General features: G+C 42.9%; 1 protein-coding gene across 1 annotated transcript; it reads left to right on the plus strand.

The window, feature by feature from the left end:
• Positions 1 to 2,059: 2,059 nt before the first annotated feature.
• On the plus strand, positions 2,060 to 14,377 carry LOC148516727 (acidic mammalian chitinase-like). Its single transcript, XM_088479638.1, has 11 exons — positions 2,060 to 2,084; positions 4,119 to 4,148; positions 6,466 to 6,667; positions 8,277 to 8,333; positions 8,429 to 8,594; positions 8,689 to 8,813; positions 10,258 to 10,381; positions 10,587 to 10,772; positions 11,002 to 11,121; positions 11,210 to 11,351; positions 14,106 to 14,377. The coding sequence occupies exons 1-11, from the start codon at positions 2,060 to 2,062 to the stop codon at positions 14,375 to 14,377; spliced, it is 1,449 nt and encodes a 482-aa protein (XP_088335764.1).
• The last annotated feature ends 5,049 nt before the right edge of the window (positions 14,378 to 19,426 follow it).

Here is a 19,426-nt window from a genome sequence, read left to right on the forward strand (position 1 = left end):
TGCACCACTTGTCTCAACAAACAACTTCTTGAAATACACATTATGATTTCTAAATTCAATTAGAAAAGAATGCAGTTTTTTTTGTTTTAGACAACAGGAAAAAAAAACTTTTTTTGCAATTAATGTTTTATATATAACTGGGAAAAAAATAAAAACAAAGATGTCTTAGTTGTGGTACAGCAGCCTCAAGCACAGTAGAGTATTATTTTGACAGATAAACAATATACGTAGTATTCTGCAGTGATAGATTTACTAGATCAGAGGTGCCCAATTGCAGTCCTCAATGCTCCCCAACAGTTCAGGTTTTAGAGATATCCATGGAAGAGCACAAGTGGTTAAATCAAATTAACTGAGGTACTAATTAAGTCACCTGCGATCACGCATGGATATCCTTAAAACCTGGACTGTTAGGATGCCTTGAGGACTGAGTTTGGAAACCCCTAGCCTAGAGGGAAAAAAATGTGCAGGTTCATTTTAAGAAACAAACAAACAAAAAATCAACCAATCAATAACACCACACAGACAGTACCCTGTTTGTTTGTGTGTGTGACAAACACACATACACTGACAAATGACAATGATGCCCTGCAGTCACTCTTCACAGACACCTACTCCTGTCTCTAGACCTACCTACTATTAAACTCTAAAGTCTAAACCTAAACTTACGTAACTCCTAATGGCACACTGATGGCTTGCTAAGGTTGTTTTTTAACACAATGCCTCACAGTGCTCCAGCTCACAAGCCCAGACCCTCTCCCTCCACTCTCCGGTGTCAAATGGCACCCAATCACAAGGGAGGGACTTTTATATGCAATCCAATACATGTGAGATCCGACACCGGGAAGATGACGTTTTGCCTAATATTAGGATCCGAACTTGGCATGAAGACCTGAGCGAGTACTCAGAAACCCTCCGAACCAGTGGCGGATTTTGCCTAGGGGCTGCGAGGCTGCAGCCCCCCCAGTAAAATCCATCACCTCAGTGTAGTCAGTGCAGTCCATGACAGCACTGGCTACACTGTGACTGACAGTAGCTTCCTGCTGGAAGCGCCACCTGCCAGTCACAACAGGCAGTCTCAGAGGGAGGTGTCTCCTCCCCCTGGGACTGCCAGTCTGGGCTGCTATTAGCAGAAAGTGACTTCCATTAGGAAGCCACTTCTCTGCTTTTCCGCCAGCCCTACCCAGCTCCTTGGGGCTGCAGACGATACAGCCCTTTGGAAGCCGATCATATGCGCATGCTCGAAGTGGTAGTCTGCCGCCTACTGCACATGCGCAGGTCCCAGCGCCTGTCAGAGCGATTATGCAGCAGGCGCCGGGACCAGGGCAGGGTAAATGATTCTTGGCAGTGGCAGCCCACCTCATCAAAGAGGGTAGGTGCCGCCGCTGCTCGGAACCCCAATGTTCTGGTGCGTTTGGCTTCCTGAGAAACTGAACCGCTCCTAATAAGGGATTGAGATATGCAACTTTTATTAGAACCAGAATATTTCTGGTGAGAAGGGCCCCCTGGCCAATCATATTTTTTCATTTCTTCTGAGAGCCAAAGTGATGCCAAATTGATATGTAATTTTCTTGAGTCAAAACTATGTGAGTTATCTAAATGGCTCAATGTGTCTATTTAATTTCCATTAGAGTATATCTTTTTGGCAAGTCTGAAATCTAATTCAACAGGAGATTAAACAGTACAGAAGGTCACTGCTACAATATTATCATACTGTTCCATGCAGACCAATGGTTTATTTGAATTAGGAAAATTTTAACACAACACTCATTGGTTGGAAACATCTACTGATCACAGCGGCATGAATTGTAGCCTCATATTTGACCTTACTATCTGGCTGCCATTGAGTGGAAGCCACTGGAGCTTTCCAAGAACAATATATCACAATGCAAATATATAATTTTAATTGCTTGCTTTTCTTTATCAATACTGCAAAGTTAAATACAAATTCTAACTATTTGCCATTAATTAAAATTACATTTTTTAAGTGTGATAAAAAGTGGGAGGAGCATTAGGTATAAATAGCCATGCATCATAACCTGGAGTCAGTACAGAGGCAAAGATGGCAAAGCTTATCCTCCTAACCGGTAAGTGAATGCATGGACAGGCTAACATGCAGCCTTAATATATCAGAGTGTTATGTAACCAAAGGAGTTATGTTCTCTGTGTGTACTAACTGGTATACAAGGAGCAGAACCTGGTTCCTTACTCTACTGTAGTTGTAATGGAGAAGGAACAATGCTTCCTGATCTGTGAATAAATTCCTAGGAATGGTAGGGTGTCGGCAGTCATAGTGGAGTATTGAGCAAATTACTATATCCATCAAACAATATACCACAATATATATACTTTTGAAAGATTTTATGTATTTATTAAGGAACAAAAAATGTATTTAAAATATATGGTTGCATTTTAATTTATTTATTAAGGCTTCTATTTACTTTATTCTTTAAAACTTGGGACATTACTACTTGTTTATTTTAACAGGGGTACTAATACTTACATTATGTTAGTAGGTGCATTACTGCTTATTTTATTGAAACAGGGTGACTACTCATTGTTTTTAAAATGGGGCACTACCACATATTTTAGCAAGATGGGGCATTACTTATAACTTTGTTAAGAGATGGGGCATGAGCAGATTATTACCCTGGTAGCCACAGGCAAAGGGTACAAGAAGGCTCCTGGTGCTACTCAGCATTGGGATGGTCATCCCTTGGTGCAAAGGCATGGAGTTTAGTAGCACTGGGCTATTACACAATGATAGTAAATCCTGTGGTTTGGGTCTGAAAACCACATGTAGTGTATGGTGGTTTGCAACTGTCCCCCCCAAAAAAACTGCCTAGTAAATCTCCCACTAATACTATTTAGCATGGTACATGTTTTTCTGCATCTTACACAAGTTTAGTAAATATTATCCAAGGCTTATATATGTCACTCATTAGGTATTAAGCCACCGTACTGTGTTTTTTTAACCTGAACTGCAAAGCAATGGTCACCAGGGCCGTAACTAGGGTAGTGCGACTAGTGCCATGGCACAGGGCACCGCAGTGCAGGAGGCGCTGTTTGGGCCTGTCAATTTTCCTGTTTATTATTATTCTCCCCAAATTCTTGTTGGACAGTATGCATAAGTAAAGCAGACAGACAAGAAGCATAAGGGGAATGACAGAATAGGTATCAAAAATGCTAAAAAAGAAATTCATAAAGATAACAAAATTAAAATGTTTGATCCGAAATTAAGAGAAAAGAAACTTAAATATGCAAATAATGATTACAAAAGAAAACAATATAAAGATCTGAAGCTGAATTGTAGTGGTAGCTGCCCAGCTTTTATCTGTATATGCTCCGGAAGCTCAGAGAAGGGGATTCCGTCAGAATCCCGAAGAGCAGGATGCAGGCGCTTAGAATGCCGGTGCCAGGACACCTGTCAGAATCACAGCGTTGGCATCACAATGGTAAGTAGTGGGGTTAGGAGGAGGGTTAGGATTAGGTTTAGGCACAAGGGGGAGGGTTAGGGTTAAGCACTAAGGGGGGAGGGTTGGGTTTAGGGTGCGGGGGGAGGATAGGTTTAGGCACTTGGGAATGAAGGTTAGATTTAGATACCGGGGAGGGTTAGTGTTTCGGGTAGGGAGTGGGGGAGGGTTTGGATACTGATCGACAGCTGTCGGTATTCTAACCCTGTCGGGATGCTAGCATCAGGATTCTGACTACCGTGATCTCAAGCACCGGCATCCCGTACCCAACCCCTGGGCAGGGGATGGGCATAAAAAATATAAGGCATATATAAGACACAGAGGGCAATGTGGAAAGAGCATCCAGTAAGATGGAGTGTTAGTAAAATGTCCATGGTTTGTGATAGCTTTTTTGTTGGTTTGTGGGTGTCAGATGCTATTAGTGCTGTTAGTGTTGGTATTGGTGTGTGTGTGTGTGTGTGTGTGGGGGAGGGTGTTGTGTGATATTTTGCACCAAGGCACAGGGCCTACAGCTAAAACTCAAAACCATGCTGTCTTGTCTCTAATGATTAGTGATAGATGTTACTAAAGAACAGCCTAATGCATTATCATTTTAGACATTTTAATAACAATGCATTAGCATTTACTGATCTTATTTCTGTCTTCTAGGGCTGGCACTGCTGCTGAATGCTCAGCTAGGTAAGTTGTAAAATATTTAAATGCCACAGAATATTGTTAGTGAAAACTTACAATAAATAATAGTAATCCATACAACATGTATAGCAGACTACCCCACCCTAGGGTTGCCACCCTTCCTGTATAATACAGGATCATCCCGGATTTGAAAGCAACTTGCTGCATCCTGTATTGATTCAAATATGAGACACAGTTTGTCATGTTTTTAAGTCTGTTTTTAGAAGTGCTATTTTTGTCATTTGTGGTGTGGTGCTGTTTGTGACTGAGTGAGGCAGAGCTCCAAGTCCAGAGACTGGCTCAGCCTCTGTGTGCTGCGGCGTGCAGCATGTGAGAATGCATGTTACGTGTAACGTGCACTCTCAGTCACACTGTACACAGAGGGCCCATCACTCTGTCACTCTGTCTGGACTCGGAAGTTCACACAGTCACTGCAGCAGCACTGTACCACATATTACATTTCTCAAATCAGGAGACCACAGGTGAGAGTATGAGGGAGAGCCAGGGAGTGGGTGGAGGAGGAGCGGCGGGCCAATATCTCAGTGGCAGTGGAGGATGAAGAGCAAATATACACCCTGGCTGCAGGGCCACGGGTGCTGAGAGGGGGCAGCAGATACTCTTTACCCGGCCAAGGTTTGTTGGAGAGGCCCGGTGGGGGCCCAGGTCAGTTGCTGAGGGGGACAAAGTCCCTTTGCAGTGTTTGGTACTCCCCTTTGCAGCATATATTGCCAGAACAAAGGTGGCAACCCTACCCCACCCAAACACAGAAGAGGAGGTTATATATTTTCTTTCTCACAAGCCATAGGGGCTGATTCTGAAAGGCAGCAAAGCAAAAAATAGCAAGTTACATTGTACCTAGACAGAGGGTGAAGTCTGCATGAAGCTAGTGGTGAAAGGCTTCACAGTGGGGAAAGTGCTTGACCTGGCTAGACTCTTTTGAAATATGCTATCCCAGCAAGCAAAGTTTGATACATAACTCCAATAAATTGTGGCTAACAAATACAAATTAATTTATTATCTATTGAGTAAAAAATAAAATGGGATAGATAATAAATTACTTTAACAAATTATTGAACTGCGCTTGTAAGCAATGTATACATAATAAAACACTTGTTGCAATATGGTAGCACCTGTCTGAATAATGTACCAAGGACAAGGCTTCTCTTAAAAAATGTTTTCACAATTTATTACATTCAATACATATACTCTTTAACTTGACTCACAACACTTAAAAAATGTATTATGCACAAGCTGGCTCTGTAGCGCCCATTTGTTACTCTGATCAAATACTTTTGTTTAGTATATATGTTTCATGCTGGAATATATGAGAGAATGTCCAAAATCCACAGTCATTTGTTTAGTTTTTAGTAGATATATATCTCTCTCCACCAGAGATTTGTGCACTGTAAGTGCTTGCACAGCCCGTAACAAAGTGTCCTTACCCCTCTGCAGATAGTTCAGTCTTAGTTGCCACAGATGGTAATAATATATGGCTGTTAATCCTCTGTGGCTGTAGCTCCAGAATATTACCACGGTCCTGTACTGGCACACTGATGTTTAGTAGGTCCGTACATCAGGGAGACCAGGGTGCAGATGATGCAGCGGCCGCTTGCTAGCACCCGGTTAATCCCTCCGTGGCTGTATATTTATCCGGTCTGCAGGGCTCACTTCAATAACCAAAGGTGCAAAGTGACGGGCTCGGGTGGGTTTGGTATCTTACTCTATTCCAGAAATAGTAACCCTTTCGTCGACTGTACCACAAATTACATTTCTCAATTCAGGAGACCACAGGTGAGAGTGTGAGGGAGAGCCAGGGAGTGGGTGGAGGAGGAGCGGCGGGCCAATATCTCAGTGGCAGTGGAGAATGAGAAGCACGTATACACCCTGGCTGCAGGGCCACGGGTGCTGAGAGGGGGCAGAAGATACTCTTTACCCGGCCAAGGTTTGTTGAAGGGCCCCAGTGGGGGCCCAGGTCAGTTGCTGAGGGGGTTGCTGAGGCAAGTTACATTGTACCTAGACAGAGGGTGAAGTCTGCATTAAGCTAGTGGTGAAAGGCTTCACAGTGGGGAAAGTGCTTGACCTGGCTAGACTCTTTTGAAATATGCTATCCCAGCAAGCAAAGTTTGATACACAACTCCAATCAAGTGTGGCTACCAAATACAAATTAATTTATTATCTATTGGGTAAACAAAAATGGGATAGATAATAAGTTACTTTACTCTAGTATATGGATTATCAGGCAATCATATATATATATATATATATATATATATATATATATTATATATATTTCCACATATATGTCTGTTTCTACCCTACACAGGCTCTGCCTACCAGTTGACATGTTACTTTACCAACTGGGCCCAGTACAGACCTGGACTGGGAAAATTCAAGCCTGATAACATTGACCCATGCCTATGTACTCACCTGATCTATGCCTTTGCTGGGATGACCAACAACCAGATCGCCACAATTGAATGGAATGATGTCACCCTGTACAGCTCCTTCCAAAATCTGAAGAACCAGTAAGTGGTAGTTTGACAATGTAGCACCCAACAGTAGTAATGATTAGGGGCTTAGTGGTGTACAAAATATTTATATATTTATAGTAGATGAGCTTTACCAATATAATCCAAATATGGTTAATTTTGATATTATCTACACTATAGTCCATAATGCCTGAAATTATAATGACAAGATTTAATTTGTTGAAAAATATGCAGGTGAACAATCAGCGGTACCTAGCCTCAGTCCTATACATTTAATCCAATGTACTTTTGACATCATGGTACTAAGAGCCTGATTGAGCGTGCACTGCTGATCGCAGATTACAGTGTATCAGGAATGTGCGCGTGCACAGGACCCATTCTGCACATGTGCAGAATGGGTCCTGTGTGATCGCATGCAGCCCCTGCTATGCCTCCGACTGATTGACAGGCAGAAGCTTTTACGGGGCGGCGTGGGGGCAGGGAGGGCCTGCGTTCTCGGAAACGGGAGTATTGCCCTCATTTTCCGGGAGTGACATGCCCAAGATCTCTGTCCATGGACTCAAGTGGCTGTGATGGCCGTGATGGTGATTACAGGCTGCGTCGCTGCGCTGGGATCGCAGTATCAGCTGTAGGTGTCAGACACCTCCTGCTGCATTTGCATATTAGCAAGGACGGAATTGTGTGCGGCTTTGCAATTCCGTCCTCTGCCGAATCAGGCCACAATTTTGGTGAAACCAACACAGATAAACCAGATATTATTATATATAATTGTTTATTGCCACAATATTATGCAGCGGTTTTAATTCTTTATTGGACACCAGGGTCCATTTTTGTCTGAACTAGTAAGTTTTTGTAGTTTGGGAGTAAACCAGAACACCATGAGGAAACCCATGCAAACATGGGGACAACGTAAAATGCCACACAGACATTGCCTTGTTCAGAACTGAAACAATAGTTTAATATGTACTATGAGCTGTGATGACAGTGAAGAGTTATTATCAATACTTGAACATATTACCCTTTAATTTAAAACTTAATTGGACACATTTTGGGGTTCTTTACAACCCTGAAGCCTGCACAAGGGCAGCTATATTCCCATATTCCTACACCTTGACTTTATTGCGGTGGCACCGGCCTTTTTCTCATACACAGCACGTTACCTGAAATAATCTTTCCTGCACTGATAGATACAATTAGAATTGTAGCTTCAGAATATTGTTCTCCCCTTTCTGCCAGAAACAGTAAAAGCCATCCCCACAGCTATTAGTCAATGGTCAAAAAGGTGAATGATATGTGGAATGAAGTCTAATTTGCAAATCACAGTATTTCAATTATCTCCAATAAAACTTACAGTGACCAACTTTGCAGCTCTTTACAAATCAGCTAGTCTGAACAGGTCATTTATGTTAGCTAAGATGCTGCTAGGGTTTCACTAAGTCCTGGGTTTTATTATTGTCCAAAATGCAGGATGAAGAAGCAATGCCCACTTAAGCAGATATTTTCATTATGACTTCTGTCAGCAAGGGCACAGACCAGAAATCATTGTTAAATAAGGAAATGGAGTTCTCTTTAAAACAGAAAATATTGTTCAAAATTACACTTATGTTACAAATTAAATTAAATGTAACAATAATTTTAATTTTAGAAATGGTAACTTGAAAACTTTGCTTGCCATTGGAGGTTGGAACTTTGGAACTGCACCGTAAGTATTGATTCATTTAAAAAAAAAATATTTGTGGTGAAAATTGCATATTCTAGTGGTTTTAAATGGGTTTTCATTCCCACATATTTTTACAGTTTCACTGCCATGGTCTCTACTGCTCAGAATCGTCAAACTTTCATCTCATCAGTGATCACATTTCTGCGCCAGTATGGGTTTGATGGGCTAGACTTTGATTGGGAATATCCTGGCTCCAGAGGAAGTCCTCCTCAGGACAAAGCACTCTTCACCACTTTGGTTCAGGTAAACCAATCTCATCCTCCAGAACCGAGTAGCACAAACGATTAAGATATTTTATTCCCAATGGAAGCGACATAGTAATAATGTACAATTACAGGAAATGAGAGCAGCCTTTGAGACAGAAGCTTCACAAAGCAACAAACCAAGGCTCATGGTGACTGCTGCTGTAGCAGCCGGTATCTCCAACATTCAGTCAGGTTACCAGATCCCTCAACTCTCTCAGTAAGTAAAGCAACATACGATTCATCCTAATTATCATGGTACAATTTGTTTTATGAAAAAGAAGAAGTTAAAAATCAATTTTGTTTAATCGATAATTTTAAACACACTGCACATACAGTTTATGAAGTTAGGCAGTATATTTACTTGGTGCCATTGTCAATAATGGACAGGGTATTAGCAAAAAACAAAATTAAGTATTGCGTTATTAATAATGGACCTCATTTGGAGTTTAAAGTATTTTGCTTTCTGAACATGTACATTTCGATAAATCCAACTTCAAAACCTCCGTAATTATAGGTCAAGTGTATAAATGTGTTTATAAGGACAGCATGGAAATTCTGCTGCACATTGTAAGTAAGAGTTTAGAGCTTTATGGCCAGGCTTTCGGGCCTGACCGGCCCATCAGGCCATCATCCATTCTGGCATTTGCCAGAAGCGCCAGACTGCCAGCCCAGCCCTGGCTGTGACTTTAACCACACAGGAATTAGTTTTAAACATGCACAAAGTTGCTGATGAAGCACAACAGATCTTGTCTTGAGACAAAGCCGTGGCCCCTTACACAGATTCAGGCTCATCCGCACACAGCTATACAAATATTGCGTATTAAATGGATCAGGGCATGCTAGCAATGTAGTTTTGTCACTCCCAGTTCTATTATTTATGCAAATAAAATGGAAATATTTATATTTTGAGCGAGAAAGATGCTTTTTCATGGCTGAGTTATTTGGGATCTTGCGCACAAGAGCAGCTATTTGGAGCTACTTGATCAACAGTGAAAACAACTGTATGTGTATATATTTGTATATATTAAGTCAGTGAGCATACCTTGGGAATGTCAGGCAGTAGTTGCTTGCACAAAATAGAGCATTCCACAAATGTAGTATGGAGTAAAGGAGATTCAAAACACTGTTCCATCCTACAATCCCGGAGATACACAGTTCTGCCCTCCTGGAAGAACAGTTTGCACTGACAAGTATCTGGAGGGTCAAAATGCCAACCACCAATTAGAAGAGGCTAGATAGTACTGTCGATGGCCAACATGATTACCTTGTATCTTTGCCCCACCTGTCCAGTACCCACAAGAGATACACCACCTGAAAGGATTATCTGGATCAAGTTGTGTTGCATCTCCAGGAGACTTTCTACATATTAAAACACCCCACTTCAGTACTCAGCTCACATTTACTTGCCCCTTTCTGCTTTTTTGAGTACAAGACAAAAATATGCAATATATAAATACATGCCTATTTTGTGCACATGAGAAGTACAGAAATGTATATGTATATATGTATAACACAAAAGCTGACACCAAGCTCTAAATGAGGCCCAATATGTAACATCTTAAGCTTAAAAGTAGGCAATTGGATAATGTAATGAAAAGATGAACTTGGCTGGCAAATTGCTCCAAATATCATATTGTAACAATACATTTTATATTATTTAGGGCTCTGGATTACATCCATGTCATGACTTATGACCTGCACGGTTCATGGGAAGGATACACAGGAGAAAACAGTCCTCTATATTCTAACCCTTCTGCAACTGGCTACAATGCCTACTTGAATGTGGTGAGTATACATCAGGTTAATGATATTGAACAGCCAGAGCATGTGTGTGAATATACAGTATGTAAAATTCATAATACAAAAGAAGCTATCAAAAATGATAACATGCTATCTACAGAACATATTGGCCCTAGTAAAACTGACTTTTGAAGATAAAACAGAAAACTTATATAGCATATTACAACACAGCAATATCTCTGCTTTCCAGGATTATGTCATGAACTACTGGCTGAACAATGGTGCACCAGCTTCTAAACTCATCGTTGGCTTCCCAACCTATGGACACACTTTCATCCTGAGCAACCCATCTAACACTGCCATTGGCGCCCCTACATCTGGTACAGGACCTGCTGGGCCTTATTCTAGGCAGGCTGGATTCTGGGCTTACTATGAAGTAAGATTATCTTGTCACTTGTGGTGCTCTACAATGTATGCACTATGCAAACTGCATCTTGTAACAGACGATTACCCAACATTTTGGTGATATTTTCATTACAGTTAATAAATATAGTTAATAAATATAAGATTTTTTTTCTTGACTTGATGAGCAAGTAAACAGCTTATTGTTTTTTCTCTGGCACAATGTTGTACTCATTATGACAATTATCCATTCATTTGTTCAGATCTGTACCTTCCTGAAGAATGGTGCTACTAATGTTTGGTCTTCTGTTGAAGACGTCCCCTATGCCTACCAAGGAAATGAATGGTTGGGATATGATAATCAGAAGAGCTTCCAGATAAAGGTACTTGCAGTTTTTTGGTATACAATACAAAAGGAGGAATTACAAAACAGCATCGGAAATTAATGTTATATTCACTTCCTGCCCATAGGCTGAGTGGCTGATGAAGAATAACCTTGCAGGTGCTATGGTTTGGGCTATTGATCTGGATGATTTCACTGGTACTTTCTGTAACCAGGGCAAATACCCACTGATCTCCACATTGAAGAACACTCTTGGTATACAAGCTTCTGGTGAGTTAACTCATTTGTAAATTGTATAAATAATCTACAGAACAATAATCATGTTCAGTGAAACCCTGTTGTCTGGTGGGAGGTGCAGATGCAGCTCTCTTTGGCACCTACTTCTGTGTTAACCTGGGGTCTGCCACCTGTTGCTAGCTCAGTCTCTATATTATAAGGTCCTCATGAATGAATAAACAATAATCAACAGAAACGAGATGGGCAAGGGCAACAACTGATTAATATGGGGCATCAGACCATCTTTCTCTGATGAAATAAATGAGGTGAACTTTGTATATCTATCCTCAACACTCCAGCACAGGTCTTAGTGGCAGCAAATTATTACATACTAGATAGTATACAAAAATATGATTCTAGTCACCCCTACACATAGAGTATATTCAGGGCCAGATTATAGGTGAGGCGGATGGGGTGGTCGCCCAGGGGCTCCCACACATTGGGGCCCCCCACACTGCTGAAAAATTGTCCGAAACCTGGACACCCTGTCCCCTTCCGGGCGGCTCCCGAGACATCATTACTCAAACAACACACTGCCACACTCACTGATAAACTGGTGGGACCAACGGACTATGGAAGCACCGCCCCCTCACTGTCATACTACTGTGAATCGTGGGTATATGGTATACCCACCTATTTTCAATCCAGAATTCATCAATGAGGCACTCGCCGGCGAGCATTAGTGTTAAAGAAAACCAGTCAGTGCTGTTTCTCTCTTTAAATAGCGATGCCGAATTAAGTTGAATTTTTCATGTGTGAACTGTGCTCATGTGCAGTCCAGCAGACCAAGCGCTAAGGAGACCTGGGAGGGGAGCCATATTGTTTGCACGGACTGATGTTCCCTTATCTGTCCATGGTGGCCTCCCCTTTAGGGTAACTGAGCTGTAATGGCAGCCAGTTATCAGCATCAGTCTGCAGAAACAAGCCTGGCCGCCGCGACAAACTCTCTTGGGTAGGAGAGCGGGAAGGTGTGTACTGGGGGAGGGAAGGATTGAGGGGCGGGTGGTTACTGCTGGGGAGGGGGGGTCCACTGGGTCCTGTGGGAGTGAATAGAGACCTGCTGCGTACTGGGGGAAGGGGGTACACTGGGGGATGTGTACTGTGAAGGGGATGGGGGTGGGGGAATGGATGGAGAGGTGCTGTGTACTGGGGGAAGGGGATCTGCTGACGCACTGCATTCTGGGTAGACTCGGATGCCAGGTCAGATAGCCTGGAGCGTAGTGCTCATCAGCACAAGATAACTGTAGTAGGACAGAGAAATCTATACTGCCGGGAGTCAGTTCCCAGCAGTGTCGCGGTCATGATGTAGTATGCTGCCACCTTGCCAGTTAGTGGAGAGTCCAGAGGCAAGGTAAGGGGCATAGTAGTCACTGCATGAGGCTGTGGCAATTTTATTGATGGGGCCCCCACAATTTAGTTGCCCTGTGGCCCCCACAAGCCTTAATCCAGCCATGAGCATATTATGGCTCCAATAGGTATATCTAGTCAACCCCTCCTAGGGAAATATTTCACACATCATGTGCTCCAAAATATTTGTTAAATAAAACACATAAATTGCCTTGTGGTGATAATAAGATTCAAATCTCACACTCACTTGAGAGCAACGGCATATTGGACCAGCACTTACTTTTTTATAACACACATTTACCAATTTATCCGATGCTAGTAGGAAAATAGCTCATACACAGCGCATGACATATCCATCAACTTGTGTAAGGAAGTCTATGAGTTCACTGGGCCTGATTCAGCACGGATTATGCATGCAGTCTCATTGCGAAGATATGCTAATGATTGCAATCGCAATGCATTCACAGCCTAACATAAGGACGCCTCCTTTACCTTACACACATTCGTAATACTTAAGAAGACTGCAAAACCATTGGTAACATAGAGTACAATAGCAGCCTCACGCGCACTTGCACAAGGTCTGACCTTACTCGGGAATTGCTAACCTCATTGCACGCAGTGAAAGCCCAAGCTGCGTATGGCATCGCAGTGGCTAATTTATGCACACCCCTGTAAAGGCGTTCAAACACACTGACATGCATGCATTTCGCCAACCACCCCCCATCACCAAAAGGTACTTCCTGTCAATCACTCTGCGATGGGTCACGCGCACTGTGATCCATATGCATGCGCAGAATGCAACAATCAGCCGATTGCGTGCGTAATCGCAGTTGCGATCGGTAGTGAATCAGGCCCACTGTTCTCTGTATGGTCTTCCTTGTAGCAATATTCAATACATTTTGTTACAGGGACTCAGTAAACATTATAAATGAGCCCAACATTTATTGATTCATTATAAATAATGAAGATCATTCTAATAAGTGCCTATTCCTACAATAACTCATAATCAATTTGTTGCAGGGACTCAAAAAAACATATACATCGATATATAATCATAACATAGAATGTGCAATCCATTAGCCTGCATAAAAAATAAGTTTTATAAATTATTTCCAAATGCATTTCCATACTAATTCAAAGTGTGCCTCAAAAAGAGAATCATCTTTGTTTTGTTTTGTTTTTGCTGTGGCTAAGATAACAATTTTCTTAGATACTATATTTGATTTTAGGGAGCACCTTCAGCAACACTGAATACAATTATTTACAGTACACATTTCTACCATATGCTTGTTTATATTTATGTTCATAATTTCGTTATTTTACCTTATCATTCTATTCCTGTGCGGGATATCTCTCTTGGTTTTTTGGATCATTTGTTACTGTATTCTTCTCTTTTTGTAGGATGCACACCTCCTGCTGTTCCTGTTGCTCCAGTTACAGCTGCCCCAGCCACTGTGCCTAGTGGAAGTGGGTCTGGAAGCAGTGGTTCTAGCAGCGGCTCTGGTAGTAGCTCAGGAGGTAGTGGATTCTGTGCTGGCAAAGCCAGTGGCCTTTACCCAGTGGCTGGTAACAAGAATGCTTTCTGGCACTGCTTAAATGGAGTCACCTATCAGCAGAACTGCCAGACTGGCCTCGTCTATGACCCTAGCTGTGAGTGTTGCAACTGGCCATAGATTGGATCTACGAAGAGCTTGAATACTCAGATTATATAGAGAATACCGTACTGAATTAAGTGGCAAAAATAAAGAAGAGTTCAGCATAATCAGAGTCAGTGTTTTTCTTTTATTTAAGAATTAGTGGAGTGGAGTGTCAAAGGTTTGTTGAGAAGTATATTTGCGTCAACATTATGAGAAATATTTCTGAAACAGTAATAACCTTTCTCATCAACGTTTTAGCTATAGAAAGGGGTTATCACAATTTCTACAAACTTTCCAAAACTGACCTCTATGGAGACAACATAGACTTCAATGATTACAGCAGCCTCACTCAAGTTAACAAGTGTCTAAAAGCATAGTTTAACATCTCATGTTAGGAAATGTGATAAATGAGTCTTAAAAATAATCATATTACAGTAGTAAAGACAATGTGTTAAGAGAATGCCTACATTTTAAGTTTATATGCAATTTATGATATATATATATATATATATATATATATATGGTCTCTGTGACTTTCTTCGGACACTATATATAAACAATACTGTGCAAAAGTTTTAGGAAGGCGTGAAAAAAAAGCTGCACAGTAAGAATGCTTTCAAAAATAGAAGTGTTAATAGTTTATTTTTAACAATTAACAAAATGCAAAGTGAATGAATAGAAGATAAATCTAAATCAAATGACAGGACTTTTTGCTGATTTGAGTTTGGCCGGGACGCTTTTTGGAGTCCTTTTGCAATTGAATAGGGCGAAAAGTGGTGACGAGCGCGATACTTAGCCGGAGCCAAAACCAGTGATGGTGGCGGAAAGTGCACCATGCAAAAAGTCTGGGACTTTTTCGCCGGCAATTGAGAACGGGCCTAAATCCTAACCCTACTGGGGAGGTGCCTAATCTTAAGCCCTTCCTAGTGGTGCCTGACCCTAACCCCCCCTTTCCCTACCCTAACCCTGCCGAGGGGGTGCCTAACCCTAGGTCCCCCCGGGGGTCCCTAAACCTAACCCTCCCCCCGCGGCTAGACTCTAAGACACCTGGCTTACCTTTGTTCGGTATGCCGAGTGTCGGGATTTTGTAATGGGGCTAATAATAGGCGTCGGGATTTCAACGCCTACCTTTAGACCTGTGTCGGGCTGTCAGTATCGGGATATCGGAGAGCGGTATAGGACCTGCCGGTAACCTGACTGCATCCAGTTCCTGAGACCCCACTATGAAGAAACAAGGGTCTTGCCCTCTCACATGACATTCTGTTTTACCACCTGAATTCTTACAAACCTTCATTTGTCTAAGTGGTGTTCCGTGCATACACCATATAAATATAAAGGGTCATTCCATGGTAACTCGCATTATAAAGTGACATAGCCAAAAATTAGCAATTCCTGTATGCAGTTTGCTTTAAAGAATGACCTGTCTTATTATTTTCTCAGTAAATACTATTAATTAACATAATTCCCTTTTGCTGTTGATAGCATGCAAATAACTTGCATACCACTTTGTAACGTGTTACCGTGGAATGAACCTAAAGCATTCAAAAGTAAACCATATAAATAAAAACTCGGAGACATACATTTGGCAGAGTAATTTGTTAGCTATTTATTTAATATAAGCCTAAATGATAGAAAGAATGGTAGCAAAGAAAGGACATCCAGAATCTGCCTACTCCAACAATGCACTACACAACAAACTACATGTATTGCCAGAAGATACCACCAATGGTGCAGACAAACCAAAGAATCAATAACTGACAACAATTTGTATCCACTCAACCTACTAACATGACTACCCATCTGGTAGGGTGATGACGCAGCCCCCGTCAGGGTGGTCCAACAAGTCAACAAAGTTGAGCGCACCCAAAGACTATAATAACTAAACAACTCAACCAAACCTGTTGTTCTTTCCTGCCAAAATGAGGGTCTGGTTACAGAATTATTGCACCACCACACTGTACATCCACTAAAGCACTGAAGCAATAACCTGAAACTACATCCTCAACAAAAAGCAAAAGCCCCTCCACCATCAAATGGACCCCATCGGACCCATACAGATAAAACTAAAGATACCTAATCCTAGAATGCCCGACACACTACCACCATTGGTCAACACATATTTTGTGACCACTGCATTCACCTTCTTCCTGGCTTCATCAATCGCCTAGTTATCATGCACACCACGCCAGACAAGTCTAGGCACGATAAATGACCAAATTATTTTGCAAGAGGGCCAAGCTGACGAAATCTGGCAATATCATCTACAATGAAGCTCCTCAATTTCAAACCAGTCATCTTTCCAAGATCATTACCACCTATATGAATAAGAAAGACCTCGGGAATACCAAAATGTTTGGCAATATCCAAAAGCAATCTTGCAAAGCCCGCCACATCATCCTTCGCACACCACTCTACCAAACACAATCTAACCACAGAAAGGAAGGAGCACCACTGGAAGCCATGAACCTAGCAGCCCAAACACATATAAAAGTCAAACTTAACACCTATAAAAAGAGAGAGAAAGAATCAAACATGAAATCATTTTGAAATAAAATGTTAATGAAAAGGAGGTTCTGCCAAAAAAAAAAAATTGCATATTTAAATACCAACCCAAATCAAAACAAGATTCAGTGCCAATAAGAAGCAACATAAAGACACATGAGGATAAACTAGGAATAAGGTGGGAAGAGAAAAGACTCGGCTAGAGGTAAAACCAAAAACCTGCTGAGGGACATAAAAATAATAATTATTATTGCCAATTAGCCGAATTAAGCCTGTCAGTGCAGGCAAAAAGCCCAAATCCCTCCAGACTTCCGCTGCCAACAGCGGCAAGTAGCTAATCCCTGAGTAGGGTAGACAAGGGGAAACGGGACACACAAGACAAGTTACGTACTAATCACCCACTGCTTCCACCCACTACCTCTCCCTGTTACCTTCTACCTCATCCTGTCACCCTCTACCGCTCCCTACCACCCACTGCTTCTCTCTGCCACTCTCTGACTTTCCCTGTCACCTGCCATTCCCTGTCATCCTCTTCCTGAGACCAACATCCATTCCCTGCCACCTTCTACCTCTCCCTGTCATCCTCTACATCTCCCTGCCACCTACTGCCTCTCTCTGCCCCCACTGCCTTCCCTGCCACCCACTGTTTCTCAAGTCACCACCTGACACCCACTGCCTCTCACTGACATCCTCTGCCTCTTACGGTCACACACTACCTCACCCTGCCACCCTCTGCCTCCCCAGTCACTACCTTACACCCACTGCCTCTCCTATCCACCCACTACCTAGCCCTGCCACCCTCTGCCTCTCCAGTCACTCACTGCCACCCATGCCTCTCACTGTCACCTTCTGCCACTCATTGTCACCCCCTGCTACCCTGTGCCTCTTTACATCACCCTCTGCCTCTCCCTGTCACACTCTACTTCTCCTTTTATCCCTATAACTTCTCCCCCACTTCCTCTCCATGTCACCCACTGCCCTCTACCTCTTCCTTTTATCTGTCCATCACCCACTGCCTTTCCCTTCCACCCACTGCCTCTCCATGTCACTGACTGCCTCCCTCTGCCTCTCCCTTTCATCCACTGTCTCCCTCTTCCACCCACTGCCTCTCCTTGTTGCCCTCTACCACCAAGTGCCTCTCCCTGCCACCCTTTTCCTCTCCCTGTCACCTACTGCCATTCTCTGTCACCCTCTCCCTGCTATCTACAGTCCCTCCCTGCCACCCTCTACCTCTCCCTGTCATCCACTACATCTCCCTGCCACTCCCAGACTCTCCCTGTCACCCACTGCCTCTTTCTGTCCCCCTTTCCCTGACACCTACTGCCTCTCACTGCCCCCCCACTACCTCTCCATGTCACCCACAGCCTCCCCCTGCTACCCACTGTCTCCCCAGTCACCACCTCACATCCAATGCTTCTCAATTACACCCTCTGCCTCTCACTGTCACCTTCTGCTTCCAACTGCCACCCCTGCCTCTCCAGTCACCACTTTACACTCACTGCCTCTCCCATCCACTACCTACCTAGCCCTGCCAGTCTCTGCCTCTCCAGTCACCCACTGCCACCCTCTGCCTCTCACTATCACCCTCTACCACTCATTGTCACCTACTGACACTCGCTGCCCCTCCCTGTCACTTGCTATGTCTCCTCATGTTGCTCTGAAGTTATTTTCTTCCTCCTCTAGATGTAGCAGATCTAGAGCAGTGGGCAGGAGGGAACTCTGGGCTGCTGAAGAGGGTCCCACAGATGACAAGCTGGGATTGGACATCCAGGATATTCTCTTATCGCCCAGCCATGGTGGATTTTTCCCTCTCTCCTCCATGCAGGATGACAGTCATCTCTCATCACCTAGTACAAAAAAACTGTAATTCAGATGAGGGACATACAAGTGATTTGAGGGTCATAATAAGCTGACAGTTTGTTAGATGCTCTAGAATAAAGTTACACATCTTGTGGGGCCCAGAATCTGATTTTTGGTCCCATGACTGCGAGATATGATTGTTTGGGGCTTAGCAGAGTTGGCTGCAAAACTAGAGTGTTACTATTATAAAAGGCATGTGCAAAAATAACATATTTCTGCATATAACAGAGCCTGAAGGGATGTCACAGAAGGGATGTCGTCAATGTTGGTCAACATTTACAAAGTCGACATTCTGAATGTCAACACCACAATGACAACAGTTATGATGCTGACATTGTTAAACTGGCAACAGGCAGAATGTCAACATTAGAATTAGGCTGTGGACAGGAGAGTTAGGGTTAGACACTAGGGGAGGGTTATGGGTAGGTACTAGGGGTAGGTTAGGGTAAGGCTGAGGGTGGAATGTTAGGGTTAGGCACTAGGGGAGGATTAGGGGTAGGAACTAGGGGAGGTTAGGGTAAAGCTGGGGGGGAAGATTAGGGTTAGGCACTAGGGGAGGATTAGGGGTAGGGACTGGGGTAGTTTAGGGTAGGTTGTGGGGGAAGGTTAGGGTTAGGCACTAGGGGAGGGTTATAGGTAGGGACTAGGGGGAGGTTAGGGTAAGGCTGTGGGGGAAGGTTAGGGTTAGCACAAGGGGAGGGTTAGGCATAGGGATTAGTTTTA

Source organism: Taudactylus pleione, unplaced genomic scaffold, assembly GCF_031769625.1.
Source record: "Taudactylus pleione unplaced genomic scaffold, aTauple2 ptg000242l, whole genome shotgun sequence".
Lineage (NCBI taxonomy): Eukaryota > Metazoa > Chordata > Amphibia > Anura > Myobatrachidae > Taudactylus > Taudactylus pleione.